The sequence below is a fragment of the Semicossyphus pulcher genome, unplaced genomic scaffold (genome assembly GCF_022749685.1).
Source record: "Semicossyphus pulcher isolate SPU_LCO1_2020_fin unplaced genomic scaffold, fSemPul1.0.p SCAF_15, whole genome shotgun sequence".
Classification (NCBI taxonomy): Eukaryota; Metazoa; Chordata; class Actinopteri; order Labriformes; family Labridae; genus Semicossyphus; species Semicossyphus pulcher.
In genome coordinates, this window is record NW_027211659.1 from 11,056,422 (window position 1) to 11,074,974 (window position 18,553).

The 18,553-nt window shown below is 43.3% G+C and overlaps 3 protein-coding genes across 4 annotated transcripts in view; all 3 read right to left on the reverse strand.

Annotated features, from left to right (window-relative positions):
- Positions 1 to 1,449: 1,449 nt before the first annotated feature.
- On the reverse strand, positions 1,450 to 6,799 carry LOC138592212 (toll-like receptor 8). The gene is made up of 2 exons (XM_069662914.1): positions 6,458 to 6,799; positions 1,450 to 4,635 (listed from the first exon to the last, which is right to left on the reverse strand). Exons 1-2 carry the CDS (start codon positions 6,488 to 6,490, stop codon positions 1,549 to 1,551), a joined length of 3,120 nt encoding a protein of 1,039 aa, XP_069519015.1. The 5' UTR covers positions 6,491 to 6,799; the 3' UTR covers positions 1,450 to 1,548.
- A 72-nt stretch (positions 6,800 to 6,871) lies between these two features.
- On the reverse strand, positions 6,872 to 10,258 carry tlr7 (toll-like receptor 7). The gene is made up of 2 exons (XM_069662987.1): positions 10,244 to 10,258; positions 6,872 to 10,018 (listed from the first exon to the last, which is right to left on the reverse strand). The coding sequence occupies exons 1-2, from the start codon at positions 10,256 to 10,258 to the stop codon at positions 6,872 to 6,874; spliced, it is 3,162 nt and encodes a 1,053-aa protein (XP_069519088.1).
- Positions 10,259 to 11,986: 1,728 nt separating this feature from the next.
- The window catches only part of frmpd4 (FERM and PDZ domain containing 4), a 30,893-nt gene continuing 24,326 nt past the window's right edge, over positions 11,987 to 18,553 (reverse strand). For both annotated transcript variants that reach the window (XM_069663351.1, XM_069663350.1), the window contains 4 exons: positions 18,412 to 18,532; positions 17,344 to 18,321; positions 15,653 to 16,861; positions 11,987 to 13,718 (listed from right to left, as the gene is read on the reverse strand). In XM_069663351.1, the coding sequence (XP_069519452.1) occupies positions 12,493 to 13,718; positions 15,653 to 16,861; positions 17,344 to 18,321; positions 18,412 to 18,532 (3,534 nt within the window). In that variant the 3' untranslated portion in view covers positions 11,987 to 12,492. The remainder of the gene's footprint in view (positions 13,719 to 15,652; positions 16,862 to 17,343; positions 18,322 to 18,411; positions 18,533 to 18,553) is intronic.

The following is an 18,553-nucleotide window of genomic DNA, read 5'->3' on the forward strand; positions in this document are numbered from 1 at the left end:
GAAGAGTGGCACCACTGGCTCGAGGGGCCCAAGCTGCCCTTCTTGGTCTGGACTGATCAAAAAAACTTGGAATATATGCAGTCTGTCAAAAGACTAAACACCCAACAAGCCAGGTGGTCTCTGTTTTTCACAAGATTTAACTTCTCCCTCTCCTACCGCCCCGATTTCCGCAACGTCAAACCTGACGCCCTGTCCTGCCAGTACATGGAGAAAAAGGACCTTGCTCCAGACTGTGACACCATCCTCCCTCCTCCCTACCTGTCCTGCAGTGGGCCCACAACTCCAAGCTCTCCTACCACCCTGAGATCCAGCGAACCAAGAAAGTCTTGCAGCAGAGGTTCTGGTGGGTAACCCTGGAGGAGGAGACCCGATAGTATGTGAATGCTTGTCTGTTCTGCAACCAGCACAAGCCTTCCCACTGGGCTCCCTCTGGACTCCTACAACCTCTTTCTGTGCCCCACCATCCCTGGTCCCACATCTCCCTGGACTTTGTTACTGGTCTGCCGCAGTCCAACAGGCACACCACCATCCTGGCAGTGATAGACATATTCAGAATGACGGCCCACTCAAGCTTGTGTCAGCCAAGGAGACAGCGGAGTTGGTCATTAACCATGTTTTCCGGTTCCACGATCTCCCCACTGACGTGCCCGCTGATCAAGGTCCACAGTTTACTTCTGTGTCCAGGAGGGAATTCTGTTCACTTCTCGGTGCCACCATCAGTCTGTTCTTTGGGTTCCATCCCCAGTCCAATGACCAGAAAGAACACAAGAACCAGGACATGGAGAAAGCGCTTCAGTGTATTGTCTTGAAGCGCCAAGTCTTACCTGTGGATCCCAGTGGTTCTGTGACTCCTCCAGTATTGCCAAGCTTGCTACAGAATGTGTTTCCCTACCTGCGGGCTGTCTGACCTTCTGCCTGGTTCCAACCTCTCTTCCACCTCCCGCTGTTGAATTATTTCCTTGTACTTGCTTACCTGGTGCCAAACCCGCTGTCTCTTCAACCACGTCCCGTGCCTGCTGCCCCATGGTACAGTTGTCCTGTTTTGAACAGCTTCAAGCCTACAAGTGGAACTGGGCCATATTGATAACTACCTGTGTTCATCTGTATCTGTTAAAGACCCTGTAAAAGACATTACATACAAATCCTGTGTTTTCATGAGCTGCACTTGGGTCTCCACACTGTGCGTCACACCTTAAGACTTGTCGGGAGTTGAGGTGAAATAAGCAGAAGACATGGGACCTTTAGGCTGAGTGTATCAGAGTGAGGAGTTTGGACAAATAAGCTTGAAATACTTGGAGTAAATGAGAATTAATTTTTTTGGACGAATGTGAGACATTTGCCAGATAGCAGGCTGAAATATTACACACATCAAAGTGACACAGAATTGTAATTGATTTATTTATTCATATACTGTAATATTTGCAAACAAATTACATGAGATTCTGTATAATTGCATCAGTGTTGATATAGAATCAGAGTTTCTAACAGATATGATTGTCCACACATATAGGTTATAAATCAGTCAGACAGTTGGTCTTCATCCCTGCTTCAGTTGCTGGTGAGGTACTTTGAATAAGTCTCGTTGTACATCACCTGATTGTCTACTCTCACCACATTTCTCAGGTTTTGCCAAAACCAAGGCTCCGCGGCAGCCGCTCTCGGCCACTCCAACACGCTTTTCCCACATAGCCGCCTCCTCAACCGCAGGAAGTGAGAGTGCTGCAGGACGGGCTCCAGCATCAGCAGCACGATCACATCCACATTTTCATCAAGCAGTCTCTGGTGGGCCAGATACATCGCCAGTTTGAAAACCCCAGTCTTAACGTAGTCCTTTGTTAAGACAAAGAGGGTCTTGCGACTGTATTGGATGCTCTGTGTGAGGTTGTCGAGCAGCGGGACACCAGGGGGCCAATCCCTTTCCTCCAGACACAGAGGAAGATGCTTCTCTCCTTCCTCTTCTAGTTTCACTCGCAGGTTCCTAATCACCCACTCAGACACGTATGGATCTCTGGTGTCATAAGTCACAAAGACATCATACGCACTGTGTGGTGAGTTCAGGGACCTGTATCCCTTAATCTTAGCCTTCATATAGTGTAGGACATAGGAGGCATCCCAGTAAAATAAGTGAGCAACTGTTGCAACAAACATAAAAACAATAATGAAAGAATGTGTCAGAATGTAGATCAGAAACGCCTGACTGTCATCCACACACTGGTTAATGTTGAAGTTTATCAGAGCTTGATCCCTTCGATTCGCCGGTGTGCTACACGTCACTTCAGTGGTCAGTCTAGGGATCTTTACTTTTGAGCTTTCAATCCACAGAATGAAATCTAACGAATCGCAGGTACATTGGAACGGGTTTCCCTGCAAGAACAAAGTCTTAATCTGATTTTCAGGCCACGGTTGGAAGGTGGATTGATTGATGATGGTCAGTTTGTTGGAGCTAAGGCTAAGAGTCGTAAGGCTTTTTGCAATTCTTAGTAATCCATTGTCCATTTGGAAAATTTGATTATGACTCAAATCAAGGAAAGTCAAAGTTTGAGAGACATCTGAGTTTATACCCATGACATTAGTTAAAGAATTGAAGCTCAGATCCAAAGTTTTAAGTTGAGGGAAATATTTGAGTTTGTCCCAGACAAAGTCAGAAAGTTTGTTGTGACGTATGAGTAGTATGGTGAGGTTATGTGGCAAATATTCATAAACATTGTCTGGAATCTTTGAAATGCTGTTGTGGGTTATGTCTAAAATCGTCAAATTAGTAAGATGAGTAAAAAGGGTCTCATATGAGCCGTCATTTTCCCCCCAAAGTTTTCCCAGATTGTTATTACTAAACCGAAGTTCTGCTAATGATTTGCTGTACAAGCGTTTTGTTGTTAATGTGTCAATAGAGTTATAGCTCATATTCAGCACTCTCAGGGCAGGCAGGTTTTGTGTGAAATTCAAATTGTGTGTGACCCCAAATGCTTTAAAGTAGTGATCATTGTAACTGAGATCTAATACTTCTAGTTTCTTTAGTTCATTGAAGGCGTTGTCGTAGGCCAGATCAATCTTATTGAATGACAAGTCTAGGTATGTCAGGTTAGGCAGCGAGGTGAACTCTGTTCCTTTTAGTGCTCCAGAAAATCCATTTCTTGAGAGGTTGAGACACGCGATATTACCGTAGTCCTTGAACTGCTCTGGAGAAATGAAAAAGAGATTATTTGAGCTGAGGATTAGCACTCGCCCAGCTCTAAAGCACTCGTCTTTAATGAGGCCGTGTGTGAAGTCATAAACACGATCTTTTGTGTATTGTGTTGTGAGCGGTGAGATGGAAAGGTCTGACCCCTGATTGTACCCGTCACACGAAGGTGGGGAACGTGTCACAGGCTTTGGATACAGCCTGTTTTCTGCGAGGTAAATCAATTTCAAGTTGGAGAATTTGCTGAAGATGTTGGTCTCGGAGTTAATAATGAAGTTAGTCCCTAAGTTCAATGCAGACAGATTTTTGAGCTCGTACAGAGGTCTGAGAGTGCCCGACTGGATATTCTGGAAGACTAAACCATCCAAATGCAAAGTTTTAAGTGACGTCAGATTTGAAAACTCATCGGAAAGGTTTATGGTTTTAGGATATTTGTTAAGATCAAAGTTAAATGAGAGATCAATTTTTTCCACTTTTTGAAGGTATCTTAAAAATGTCGCCTCCTTAGTTATTGCATTCACTAAGAAGTTAAATGACAGGAGCAATTGTTTAAGTTCCCTCAACCTCTCAAACCAGGTGGCATTCAGGTACTTCAGTGAGTTGCCTCCCAGGTTCAGGGTCTCAAGCTGTGTTAAACTGTGAAAAGCATTAGGATGGATGTCAATAGAAATGTTTTTGCATGGAACACAAGGATATGGAGCATTGCGACATCTTGGACAGTTCCCTTGTATATGTAGGATTTTTAAATTTGGTAACCCAACTAGATTGTCTTCGGATATGTACTGAATTCGGTTAGTGGCCAGTTTTAACTCTTTTAAAGAGTGGGGCAATCCTTTGGGAACTTTAGTTAAGTTATTAAAGGATAAGTCCAGAGCCTGAAGTTTGGTCATAACTGCGAAACTGTCGTCATCAACTGTGAAATATTTCCCACAAGGATTCCCGAAGTAGCAGTTATGGGATAACCATAAGTGTGTCACGTTTGTTAAACCAGCTAGGCTCCGCTTATCCAACCTCGTAATGTTGTTAGTTCCTAGTTCAAGGATTTCCACACTGGGAGGGAGATTTGTGGGAATTTCTGTCAGACGATTTCCAGCCAGTTTCAACTCTTGTAGTTTTGTCAGATTCTTGAAAGCACCCACAGCAATGATCAGTCCTTTCTTCTCGTTTGCCCAGCTGAGATCAAGTAGAGTCAGGTTTGGCAGGTCGGGAAATGATTTAGCATTTATATTCTTGATGTGGTTTTCTGACAAGTTGAGCTCAGTTGCGTTACTTGTTATCCCAAGAGGTACTTCAATCAGGCGACGTCTTTTGCAGTCAAACCGGACTCTAGAGGAGTTATAGGGTGTGACATCACATGGGAACTGCGGTAACATCCATGCAGGTTTACATGCAGCGGGCTGGATCTCATAATGGCAACTCAGACAGAGCAGCAGCAAGTGCATCCAGTATTTGAAGGTCTGTAGATAAACAATAATATTAGTCAAATTTAGTAGCTTATGGTTTAAATATCAAACAGCCCAACATACATTTTGTGCTAAACAATAGGTTCATACATTTTCAAGTATGTTGAAAAATGCCCGGGTGCCTGTATGGACATTGAAACAGCTTTTATTCATTCTTTCCCTACGCAGTTCCTCCAAAGTCATTGTTCTGTGTCTATTAGAATCCTGATCTGTTCTGCTAATGATGCAAGTTTGCACATGGTTCATTTTTGCACACTCATTAACAAAATAACACCTCTATCTCCCTGTGTAGTATGTTTATATTTTTATTACATTATTTTACTGTAGTTTAGCATAATTTCTTGATGTACATGTTTAGTACAGTATCATCTCTCGATGTACATATTTATTACAGATTTTATTCTAGATAGCAAAACCTGTTTCATTGTTCATATGGGCACCTGTCTTGTTTAAATGTTTATGTTCTTAATTGTCTGTATTTAACTTAAAGCTCTTGAATTGCTTTATGTACTCACAGTGCTCTATAAATAAACTAGCCTTAAAGATAGACTTGACAATTTGCACACCGACCCTTTAAGTATTAGAATCTGCTTTTCAGAAAGATACCACCTGAATCCAGCAGGTGGCAGTAACTATCAGTCACCTGGAACTGCTCTTGGTTTATAGTCAGAACTTTGAATTCTGATAACCCCCTACAGACAGACTGTTACTTTTGCACATCAACAACTTTTATGACCACAAGTGACGATTGTGAGGTAATGGTATGTTCTCAGAGTGGTTATGGTTGCTATATTCTTTATTTGTTTTTTTTGTTTATATGCATATTTTTATCTTTGTAGGCTCATGTATTTTTGTGTGCTTATGAATTCTTAATCATAAAGGTGTTACACACTTTGAAGCCTGTGTTCAAAAGGTGATATAAATTATAGTTTTATGTAGGTTTACTTAGGTCTAACCCTAACCCTAAACCCTACTTACATAACAGAGAAAAATCATAAAATCCAAATAATGCTTACTAACATTAGTTACCATCATATTCCAGTTATACCAAACCGAACTAAGATTGTAGCAGAAAAAAAGAGGTTACTAACTATACAATGGTGTGCTTTATTTTTCATTATTTCGACCATTCAACATCGAATCTCACATGTATTTTCCCCATTAGCTCTACAATGAAGCTGTTTGATCTTTACAGTGAGTAAAATGTCTCTGCAGCTTTACATCAGAGAAAAATATTCTCCATTTCTCCCAAAACATAAACCTGACACATGTAATTTGTAATTACTGGACAACAAAGGGACTGCTTCTTGTTAAGGGGTTCACTGTTAGCCCCTAAAATGTTAAGAAACACTGAAAGAACAAAGATGACTACATGATTATATCGTTTTTCTACACACTTTAATTCACTGCATTCATTGTACTACAATCCATTATCCCAGATGCAAAACAGTTCTGAATGAGTCTTCGATTTTAAAAGTAAAATTCATACACAAACGGTCAAAATTTTAACTAGTATTGCAAAGTTAAAATAATAAAAAATAATTCAAGATTACATTAAAGAAACATTCATTTAAAAGGCGTGCGCTGGGGTGCTGCTTTAGCTCAGTAGAGCAGGTGCCCCATATACAGAAGCTCTGTCCTCGTCGCATTAATCGCAGGCTCGACTCCAGGTCTGCCGGTCATTTGGTGCATGTCATCCCCCACTCTCTACCTCCCATATTTCCTGTCAATCTTCAGCTACCCTATCTAATAAAAGCAAAAGCTAAACAAAAAGAAAAGTCTGGAAGCACCTGGAACACGTAACAATAAAACTTACCATCATGCTTGTACTGAATTGGGTCCTTATCATCCTTGAATGTCACCACAAATTAAATTATGCTGCCTAATCCCTGCGTTCTTCACCTTTTAATATACAAAACACATTCCACAAAAGCCCCATGTTGCTGAAGTCCTTCATAAAACCAACAAACTGGATGTTTCTCACAACAGGGTTCTGACACAGAAGTGAAAAGAGGAAGTACATCAGTTTCACTTCTCTGTTCGTTATTTGTTGGCATTTATACTGAACACTCAAAAGGATTAAAATTATAATCATCCACGGAGGTGACAAGGTGCCAGCCACTTCTCTAACGACTGACAAATGATATGTTCTACCGTTGTTATTAATAACAGAAGTACATTCAGAGCATTTAGAAAAGGAGGAGGTAATGATGACAGCCCATTGTTCAATTCACAATGTCTCTTTGAAGAAATTGTTGTATTGTTTGTGACCCTCCGTCGCTAATACACTCCTCAGGGTGAACCAGAAGTATGGCTGAGCTTGCGGGTTCGTTGGCCACTCCAGCACTGACCGCTTGTACAGTCTCCTCCTTAATCTCAAGTACTTTGAATTGCGATGCACTTTCTCCAGGAAGATCAGTACGATGACATCATCCTTCTCATCCATAAGCCTCTGGTGGGCCATGTAGAAAGCCGTCTTGAAGTTGCCACTCTCCATGTATCTGCTGGTGAGAATGAACACGGTCCTCTTGCTCCTGTGGATGCTTTGAGAGAGGTTGTCAATCAGAGGACATCCAGGGATCCAGTCGCGGTCCTCCAGACACAGCGTCAGAGGACGGTCTCCGCGGTCCTCCAGATTGACACACATTTCCTTCATCACCCACTCTGACACGGCAGGATCCTCTTTGTCGTACATTACGAAAGCATCATAGACGGAGCTTTGGGAGTACAGGCGCATGTAGCCTTTGAGCTTGGCCCTGCAGAAGTGGTAGATGTACCAAACGTCCCACAGGAAGAGGTGGCTGGAGACGGACAGGGTGAGGAAGCTGAGGACGAGGGAAGTCATGAGGATGTAGAGGATGATTGACAGGTAGTGGTGCTGGCAGGCTAGCAGATCCACTGAGATGACTGAATTACCTCTTTGTGCCCCTGGGCTGTCGCAGGTGACATCCGTTGCCAGTCGGGGGATGGTCACTGTAGTCTTGTTGAGCCATGTGACGAACCAAGTAGCACTGCATGTGCACAGGAATTTGTTGTGGTCCAACAGCAGCATGGACATCTTCTCGACAACATCATCCGGAAAGCTAGATTTGTCAATGTGCTGAATGCTGTTAAAACTAAGATCCAGGTATGTTAGGTTGTAAGCACCCTTGAGGAAATCTGGCGTGAGTACTACGATTTGATTCTTTCGTAAAACTAGCTTCTTGAGAGATTGGCTACAGTTTGACAGCATGCGTGGAACAGTAGTTAAGCTGTTCCCGCTGAGATCCAGAACTTGCAAAGAATAAAGAAGTTGTAGATTTCCCCAATTAAACTCTCTCAGTATGTTGTTTCTGATGAAGAGCTCAGACAGTTTATCTGGCAGACCGCTGAACACTTGGTCTGGAATGAAATTGAGATTGTTATGAGATATGTCGAGGACGGTCAGATTACTTAATTTCTTGAAATAGTTGCAATATCTGATGTCTCCATCTCTCCACATAATATCTAAGCGGTTATCTCTGAACTCTAACCTCTCTAGAGATTGACTCTCTAGCTCTGTGTTAGTGGACATCGAGATTTTGTTGTGGTTCATCAGCAGTACCTTCAGATTTTTCAAGTTTTTGGTGAAATTAAGCATGTGAGTCAAGCCCTCTGACTCAAAATAATGGTTGTTGTTACTTATATCTAAGATGACCAGACTTTGGAGCTCTTGAAATGCAGTGGAGTAGAGCAGGTCCAGGCGATTTGCTGAGAAGTCCAGGTATTTTAAATTAGTCAGATGGGTGAATTCAGAGCCATTCAGACTTTGGCTCATTGCATTTCCAGACAAATTGAGGCATCTCAGCTCTTTAAGATCTAAAAATCTTGATTGCAAGAAGAATATGTTGTTTCTGCTCACATCCAGAGTTTTGCCAAACTGACGGCATTCCCTCTTGACAAATGATGTGACAACGCCAACTTCTTTGTCTTTGTATTTGCAGCTGCGCGCGTATTCATCATATCTGAAGTAATGAATCTCTCTCACTTCCTTACTCTGGTACTCAGCACCAGCCAGCATGGGAGACCAGTGCAAGGGGTCTTCCCCAGAGAAACCAGCAACATCCATGCCGTCAGAGGGGGAAGATATTTTGTTGTCAGACAGACTGATTATTCTAAAGCTTTTTAATTCCATCAGAATACTAAGGTTTGCCATTTTAATGAAGTTTGTACCCAGATCTACAACCTCCAAGTTTTCGAGATGTTTCAAGGGAGCAATACTCTCTGGCTTCAGCTGCTGAAACACAAAACCCTTAAGCCTGAGAACTCTGAGGGATTTGAGGGCGGAGAAGCTGCAGCTCAGTCTCAGTGTTTGGGGGTACTTCTGAAGCTCATAGTTAAATGAAAGGTCAAGTTCTTCTAGTTTGCCCAGGAAAAGTGGGAATGTGGTGAATCCGATCTCTATCGCTAAAAAGTTTGAAGAGAGATCAAGCTCTCTCAGCTCGGTTGTGTTGGCGAACCACTCGGATTTCACGCATGTCAGGGAGTTACTGTGCAACCGGAGCGTCTTAAGCTTTGTTAACATTTTAAAAGCAGAGCCGCTGATTTTAAGCGGGGAATTATCTGGACAAGGGGTGCATGGGAAAGGAGCATTGTAACATCGAGGACAGTTTCCACTAATATCTAGAATCTCAAGGTTAGTTAAGTTTTTGAAATCCTCATCGGTGACGTTGTGAATGTTATTGTTGTAGAGATACAGCTCCTTGAGACTTGTGGGCAGTTGAGGTGGAATAAAGGATAAATTATTTGACTTCAGACAAAGCAATGTTAAACTGTTAAGCTGTAAAAATGCACCGTCCTCTATTTTATAGGAATCGTTACATGGGTTACGAAAATAGCAGTTTTGACTGAGGTAAAGCATCTGAACATTTCTGATCTCAGAGAGGTTTGCTTTAGAGATCTCAACAATGTGATTCACTTCCAAACTCAGCAGGATAAGATTAGAAGGCAGGCCTTTGGGTATACTGGAGAGCTGATTTCCATCCAGATACAGCGCTTGCAGATTCCTCAGGTTGGTAAAAGTATCTTCCTCTATTGTCACACTCTCTGTACACACACGGTCCTTGGGGCCGATTTTGATAGGCACACAGTTGCACCTCATGTCGATCTCCGTCAGGTTCTCCAGGCCACGAAAGGAGGAGGAGTTTAAATTGGGAATATGGTTGATGGTGAGCGTCAAATTGGTGGTTTCTCTGGGGATGCCCAAGGGGATGAATTTGAGGCTTCTCTCAGTGCAGTCCACCTTCACCATACTCCCGTTGTCGGTCTCACTGACATCACATGGCAGAGTTTTTGGGTAAGTAACGTTAGCAGACGAAATGGAGTGAGAACGCCACAGGCCCAGCAGTGCCACACACATCTGTACACAAACACAGGCGAGTTACTGAGAAACTGTGTACACATGAATGCCAATAATACACTTGTATCACTAAGAAAACACTCAACATGAATCAAAACACTTTCAGTAGAGTAACTACAGGATGTGCAACTCCATAATACAACTGAAAACTGGTACAAGACCCCCCCTCCATCCCCATTCATGATAAACACCTTTGTAATACTAGCAAAAATAACGAATGCTTACCAGATGGAAGAACATTGTTCACAGAGAGAGATGATACGAGGTCCTGATATGTCTTCTGAGTTGAATCGAGTGCTGAAAGAAGTGCAACATTGATGACAGGCTCCAAGTTGATGAGATGAAAGTAACAGGTGGTTGGGTAAGCCAATGTATGTATAATTAGCCAGAATCACTTCCCTCTTGTCACCAACCACAAATCTTCCATCCTTTATAATGTCTGGTTGATAACAGTTGAGTATTGCTTTTTGTTATGAATTGCGACAAATGTGACTTATGCTAAGCTAGCTATGAAAAGGTTTGCATTAGAATAAAAGGATAATAGTCTGCTTCTTTTGTAGCACGATTTACAGCACAGCTGGAGGAGTTGTGGGTTATTCAGTGGACTGTAGAAATGGAACGAGCAGTTTCATTTCTGATGAGCCTGAAGGGGAAAGTGAGACATGTGCTCGGGCTGAGGTTTACCAGCTCTACATGGTAAACATGCTATTCTGGCGACTCTTTTTCCGTTGTCTGTGGATAATGGCTTTACAGCTGAGTAAACTAAACTCTCTCTCATGATCTGTCCAGACAGTATGTATGCATGTTTGGCCTTCTCATAGACAGACCTAAACCAGGTAGAAGAAGCACCTGCTCGATCTGCTTCTTAACAGTAAAACATACAAGATGAAAAGGTAGCTTTTTAGCTATAGCAGCTTCAAGGATGTCAACATTCCACTACATGGTCCTGACGGGGTGCTACGCATATCATTATGTGCAACCTATGGCAACTACTTCGGCGATGCGCAAGCCAGCTGTAACCGTCATTTTTGCAAACTCACAACTGACTTCTAACGCTAACGTTACTACTACTAATTACTACATTTTAAGCTAGCTAAGTTTCAACAAGTTGCCACTAAATGATGGCAGAGATGTGTTTTGTTTTCGCGATTGAGGAGGTGGTTGGAAATTTGACTATGCAGATTGAGGAATTTTTAATGAGGGAGAAGGAGGAGATGCTTTGGGAGGATTTTTACAAGGTAATTAAACGTGTTTAAACATATCCGACACAATTTATTATTTCAAGCAGAGCATTTTATACGTCTTAAAACATGACTGGAGCTGGTCTTTAAAATTGTCCAAATGCCTGCAAAATTACCGATAATCTCATTACCCTCAGCTGTACCTTATATGTTGTGCTAATTAGTCAATACTAGCATGCTAACAAGCTGAACTAAGATGGCGACTATAGCTAACATTACCCGCTAAACATCAGCATGTTAGCACCGTCACTGTTAGCATGATAGTATCAGCACTTAGCTAAAAGACCTGCCTCACAGAGCAGCTAGCATGGCTGTAGACTCACATGCGTAAGCACCATGCAGCATTGTGCTTTACTCCTTTCACACATAACACGGTGCAAGCACACTCTCCAGTCCCCCAAGTGAAATAAGCCATCATCATCATCATTAATGCAAAAAGCATTACCTCCACTCAGGCTTGAGTAAATTGTAAAAGCATGAATTATTAAACAGTTATAAAACTAAACATGGGTCAAGCAATGTTTATGTATGAATAATGCAAATTTAGGAGCAAACTTGTATCCTTGAAAAGTTAATTCTCCCGCCTCAGTTTTCTGCCTTTAATGATTCAGAGGTCAACTGCAAAGGGAATAAGTGATTATGAATTTGTATTCACAACAGCAACAATAAAACATGCATGTTTATTAAAACACAGACTGACAAAAAATATTTGAGAAAAGCCTTTTTTTAAAAGTTTTAGTCTTTTAATGATGTTGACAAAAAATAACAGGAAAGTACTCAGTGTTCATGTGTAAAGTATTCATTAAATTAAGGTGAATCCAGCAAATGAAAAGGTCATATTTAATCACTTGTTTTCCTGTGCAATGATTTGTCTAGCGCTGTATACAGTGTGTGTTTTTTCTTCAACATAATGTATTTTTTTTACAATATAAACAAGGATCTTTTGAGCTTGTAAATGTTAAGTCCCTAATATATCCAATAAATCCTTAAAATAATCCCTATGATATATTAGATAATATACTAGAGGAGTGATTTATTCTTCTTCATAAAGGCCTTTATATAATCTATTTAAAACTTTACTTATCCATATAATTTCATTTTAACTTTACATATTAAAATATTGTATACACAAGGCAAGTTTTTCTTTTTTTCACAGCAGTTCACATTGGTTGTTGAACCCATGTCTCTTATGTATGGCTTTAAAATCAATAATCAGGACAAAATAACGACAGTTTACTTTTTGAGCAGTGTTTGCAGTGAGTGAGTTAGTGCGTTTATAATAGCAGACATGGTGGCAGAGTGATGTGTCAACGTATTCACACTTTGGTCGCCGGGGGAGCCTCCTGAAGCCATCTCAGCAGCTTTCAGCAGACACACGTAGTTCATGACAACCTCGTCCACCTTGGCTACCAGCTCGCGCCGCTCGCTCTCCCTGCTCAAACCTTCCACCAGCGACATGCAGGCTTGTGTTAAGCAGCAGAGCGTGTGAAAGCTGTGCGTCAGAGTGAGCAGTAACTCCTCTGGGCTGCGGTACTCCTCGGCCATCTGAGTGCAGGCGCTGCCCAGCACTTTTGCCTGCATTAAAAGCAGCTGGGAGTGCGTATCCATGTCGGCCTCGTCCACTTCTGGCTTCTCACCTCTGGGAATGTGGCCGAGGCTGGAACGCAACACGCTGACCATATCTAAGGCATCCTTCCGAGCAAGTGCAAACCCTGTGTGAAGGCTGTAGGTTTTCCCCTTCATTGAATTTACACTAGCTAGCCTTGCTTTTAGGCTCGTGTCATTCATAGCTGTGGCCGCACTACTCATCTCAGCTTTCAAGACTGTGTTTTCTTTGCGACTGAAAGAAACAGAGCTGACGGAGAACAGAGCATGTAAGGGCATCTCTCTGTTTTCATTATGACGGTCAGCGTTTGCCTTTCTCCGCAGGAAGCAGTGACTAAGCGGCCCGCGACACCTCCACGTACCTGCATTCAGCCTTGGTGCTGTAGACTTTGGCAGCGACAGAGAGGCTCCTCTCATCAACCTTCTACCCGACTGATTGGATGCGACTGAACCCTGGGACAAGCTCTTGGGCAAGGTATTGGCAGAGAATAGCCTCTGTATTTTTGGGGGATCTTGAGACTGGGAACTCTGACCGCCATTCTTTCCTTTAAGAGAGGTTTTTGTCTTCTCGAACAGCGCTTCTAAACTCCTGGATCCTGGCATTATGGTGCTCAAGCTCCTCCTGAGCATCCGAACCCTGCGTGGCTTCCTGAGGCTGCCTGTGGGGGGGTCACATGAAGATCCGCTTGAGGGGAAAGCCACGATGTGTGGGTCGAGCTCGGGGATGGCCTGTGTTAGCCCGCTGGGCTCTGTGCTACTTCTTAATGATGATGGTGACACGTTTGTGGTGGTGGTTCTGGTCACATAGAGAGCTAAAGATGACTCTTCCCCAACCTTCTTCAGCTGTGTGCAAGCTACACTAGGGGTAGTAGGGAGACAAAGAGAACTGTTAAGCATCGTCCTTAAAGCACACATTAATACATAATTTTAAAAATGTATTTCGATATTTCATAGAACAAAGATAAAGAAAATTCATGCAAAAGTTGAATTATGTTTAACAGAAACATGCATAGACTTTCGATCATCTTGTGACCCTTCATATTTATCTTGGGGCCCCTAGGTTGGGTTTATAGGATCAGTCCACAAAAATTACAAGTGGTATATAGTTATGCAGAAATGTTTGCATGCTTTTCACTATTAATTTTTCGATCTATCTATGAGATATCCACACCAAGCAGCAACCTCCTGGGCTGAAAAATGAAGCCAACGCTAAGGTGCCAAAACTGCAGTTCCTCCGTTGGCCTCTCGAGGCTGGCTCGAAAAGCAAGTCCATGAACATAAGGCCCCATATTAAAATGCTCAACCTTACAGCAGAGTTTATAGATATAATCTCGAAGATTTTCATCTAAGTAAATGTCTGTTAAGTCTCTATCTATCGCCGAATGAAGTAACACAATGGTGACTGAGCCTATGGCCCACTGATGAAAGCCTTTGCATTTGCAGTATATAGTATTATTACAGACTGGGTGTCAGTGGCGACATTTACGAAAAAAAATCACAAGCGACGCCCAGTTAGTGACACGTTTTCCATCACACAGCAGTGGTTGGTCTGCCAGAGAGGGTAGGCGGAGCTAAGCAGCTGCTTTTCTGGTCAGTGTGCGAGTAAACAGTAATCTACTATGGCTGAACAAACAAAGAAAAGAGGGATGACTACAGATACAACTTCAAAAAGAAGTGAAAATCCAACGAACAAGAAACAAATTGGACGCTCAGATGAAGGCAAACAGTCACAACGCAGAAGGTGGCGCCAAAGAGAAGGAAGCTGAAATCTTCAAGATTATATCTTTAACATGTTTACAGCCTGATATGAAAGTGTTTTGGTCTCTATAGCTAATTCCTCTAATAATGACAATTGTACAGGGGTGGATTTTTATATAACGTTATTCAATTTCAATTATATTAAAGCCTAAGTTATGCAATTAGGGGCCTGGTCACTTTGAGTGACAGATTAGTTGTAGGTGCTGCTAGCTGCCTGCTAGGTTTCCCCTTAGCTAGACACTGAACAGTGTTTTTGATGTCGGGGCCTTTTGGATATTTTTTCATGCAAATATTGGACAAATAAAAGAGCTTGCTGTGCAGTTTAACAACAGATGATCAAAGAAGCCTGTTTGAATGTTTTTGGTAAGTAATTTTCATTAATTTATTTCCACATTAATATGAATAAGCAGCTCATTGTGTCTGAGGCTTGTTAGCTTGTTCAGTGTTTGTCATACATTCCATGTCCATGCGAGTCAGGATTGTTGTTATTTTTCCCTGCAGAGAAGACAGCAGGCTGTAGTGATGATTATCTAATTAGCCAGCCAGTGAACTAGCCATGGGCAGAGACTGTGCGGCTTTGATAAAAAAACAACAACATGGAGTTGGCCTTAATGCCACACACACAATCCACAAACTATAGCTGACAGCACAGTGGCCACTTCCATGTCATGTGTGTCATACCAAAACAGTTTCAGTGAACGAAATTCACTTTTGGTACCGACAGCAAAAAGTATTTCCAATGGAAACTGTTAATTAAGGTCTGCACTTTGTGTGGAGCATGTTTGTGGTTGCAGTTGGGTTATTAAAATGTAATAATTTTTTGCTGTGAGCACAAGTGAAATTTAATTCGCCTCTATTTTGTAAGATTGAGGCAGCAATCTCAGAGACATATATTCCAAACATGGACAAACAAACTGAACTCTCTCCATGGCTAGATACTGCTGTGTTTATGTAGGCGATGAGTGACTGAAATAATGGTGTCTTAGACTTTTACGTACAAGGGCGTGAGCACCCTCCTGTTTAGTTTTACCTGTGGTTTCTTTTATCTTGGGCATCCTGTGACTGCCATCCCCCGTCACCCTGAACCCCGGCTCTGCGCTGGTCGCTGCATGGATCTTCCTCAGCAGGGTGGGGTCTATGGGATGACCCACCTTCCCCTGCCCTGGGGGCCCGTATGCTCTCTCCTCAGCACTTGCATAACTCAGCCCCCTGAGCGAGGACTCTGACAGGACATGCATATTGTCTGTGGCACAAAGGGGAGAATCCATGGGAGTGACGCAGCTGCTGCTGCCTGTGCTACAACCGGCGTCTATAGAGGAACATTGTGAGCTTTGGAGTGAATGAACGCCTTCACTCTGTATCGATGACATGCGCTTGCTCAAGTGATATTCGTGTAACCGCGTGACGTCTTGCTCTGATGGCTGTATCTTAACTTGCTGCTGCTCATTATCCTGTGAAGCAGCTTCTCCCTCTGCAGGGCCGGGCCCTCTGGACGGGGAGCGGACATGTGCATCTAACTGTTGGCTTCTTTCATCTGAGTCTTGTTTCTCTCCCTTTACTGTCAACCTTTCTGCGTGGGAAGCCTGTGAGTCATTCACACTTTCTGGATTTTCTGCCATTTTGTTTCCAGGCGCTCTCTGCTGCCATTTTTGATGCCTGTCTTTGAAGTGAGTTCGCCCCAGATCAAGTTGATTCATGTAATAGGAATCTCTCACAGTGAAAGCGTTGTACTTCCCAACAAGATGAGGGGGCTCCTCTTTAGCGGCCTCCTGAGGCATCGCGTGAGGCCTGTCGGAGGACTCGCAGGTTTCTCCTTGGATTCTGCCGTCTGCCTCCCTCTGTTTTCCCCTCTGTCTGCTCATTACGGAGCCCATGTGCATCTTGGTGAAGTATTCACTGACCGATTTGATTTCCATTGTCTCTGGCTCCATCTCGCCTCCATCTGAGTGAAAAATCTGAGAGGAGGCGACAGCAGATGATTTAGCCTCCTCCTCCTGATGCTCCTGGGGATTGTACTGCATAGCTCCTGCACCACCACCACCACCACTAGCCGCAGCGCTGTCTCTCTTCTCATCGTTCATGGCATGGTATCCCTCCGTCATGGCCACATGCAGCCTCAGGTGGCTCTCAGAGTGTCTCTGAGCGGTGGCCAGCTCGGAGCTCTCTGTCATCTCAGAAGAATTTGTCTCGTTGCCAGAATCTGAGGAGTCAGGACTAAACGCTCGTGATATTTCGACACCTGTGTACCACAGAGAGACAAACACCTCATTAACAACTTCATTCATGGCACATTATGCTATCAAAGATGAGAGTTAATGGTAATGACAAGGTTATTTAGCATGTGGAGAAGAAAAGGAGTGAATCATGACTGTGGAATAACCGGAACAATAATTATAAATCAATATGTGATTATATTTCAGTTAAAATAAATGACTTTTTTAATTACAATGATGGAATCCATTAAATATTAAGAGTTTTTTTAGTCAGACATTGTTCAGTGTGTAATTGAGAAAACAAACAAAAACATGCACAAAACAAATCTTGACAAAACGAACTGAAATGAACAGTTTGAGCGCTGAAATGAATGAAATACTCACACAAATGGAAACATAGAACAAAATGGGCTTTATTGAAAAAAAAATAAACAAGAACAAATGAAAAGTGAATGGCTGGAACATGTGTGATGTTAATGGATGAACGTTACAATAGTGTAAGGAGAACCTGTGCTACTCTCGGACTGTGCCGGACTCTGTTCCTCAGACGCTGCGAGGGCCTCGAGGGCCTGTAAGGTGGACACCACCGCATCGTTCAGAGGCTCCCCGTGGCCCTCTCCTCTGTGGGTGGGCACTGAATCTATAAGAGACACCGGGATATCATTGCAGGCCCCCTTGGCCCGAGACCCGGCCCCCTGCTGCTCCTCCTCGTCTGAGCTGTCCCTGAAGCCGGGAGGAGGAGCAGCGATGGCCAGGTTAAGAGAGTGCAGCAGCACGTCATTGTCCTCCTCGTCGTTACCCTCCGGTGGAGGAGGCAGGGACGTCAAGTCGATGATGTCATCGCTGGACCCTGAGAGCGACAGTAACATGGGCTTGTCAATGTCACTCATCACCATGTCCTCCTCGCAGCTGATGTCATCCTCGTCCTCTGCGTCATCTGTTGTCTCCGCGTAGCAGATATCGTGCAGCAGCGGCTCCTCGATGCATTCAGTGGTGCCGAAGATTTTGGTGGAGTAGTGATACCCATCCCCCTCCTCTATGGCATCCATCATCTTATAGTCCTCCTCGAGCCGCCTGTACATGGGGCTGTGATTGTCTAGAATCTCTGGGCTCTCATCCATCAGTCTCTGGTAGCCCAGGTTCTGGGGGTTTACACTGTCTAAAGGAGGATCTCCAAATATGAAGGAGACCTTTGCACCCCTGGAAGAGTCTTGGGGTTTGGGCCTGGGGAAGTTGAGGTAAGTTTGGGAGCAGGGGATTCTGCAGCACTCGGCTCTTTCTGCCATGTGCATCGAGTGCTGGGGCTGGTGGATCTCAGTTACGTAAACTGGTTGGCTTTCACACCTCCCGTGGTCGAGGTATTCAAACTCGTGGTCAGAATAATCTTGGCTGCACCGCTGGTTGTTCCTGTCTTCACATGCTTTGTGGGGCGTGCTGTATGTGCACTCGATGGCCTGGTAGTTCTGCTTTATTCTCGCCGCATGGCCTGCAAAGAGGAACCAGAAAATGAAACCTATCTATTTTAACACACAAGTTCTTGTGAGTCATCTTGCGATGATTTGAAATGTCTCCATACCGTCTGTGTTTTTGGCCACATTGAAGATGGAGCGACGAGAGTCCACCAGTAATCTGTAGTAGCCAGCAGTCAAACAGGCCAGATTCATTGCATCAACAGACTCCATTAAGAGAGTGATGGGCTGCGAAAGAGGGAGATAAGA

What these genes read in the sequence shown, in the direction of transcription:
- LOC138592212 (XM_069662914.1), bottom strand. Translation starts at nt 6,490, where the DNA reads ATGATAAGGACCCAATTCAGTACAAGCATGATG. An exon ending in AATTCAGTACAAGCATGATG is followed by an intron (nt 4,636 to 6,457) that starts GTAAGTTTTATT and finishes GTTTATCTACAG; the next exon opens with ACCTTCAAATACTGGATGCA.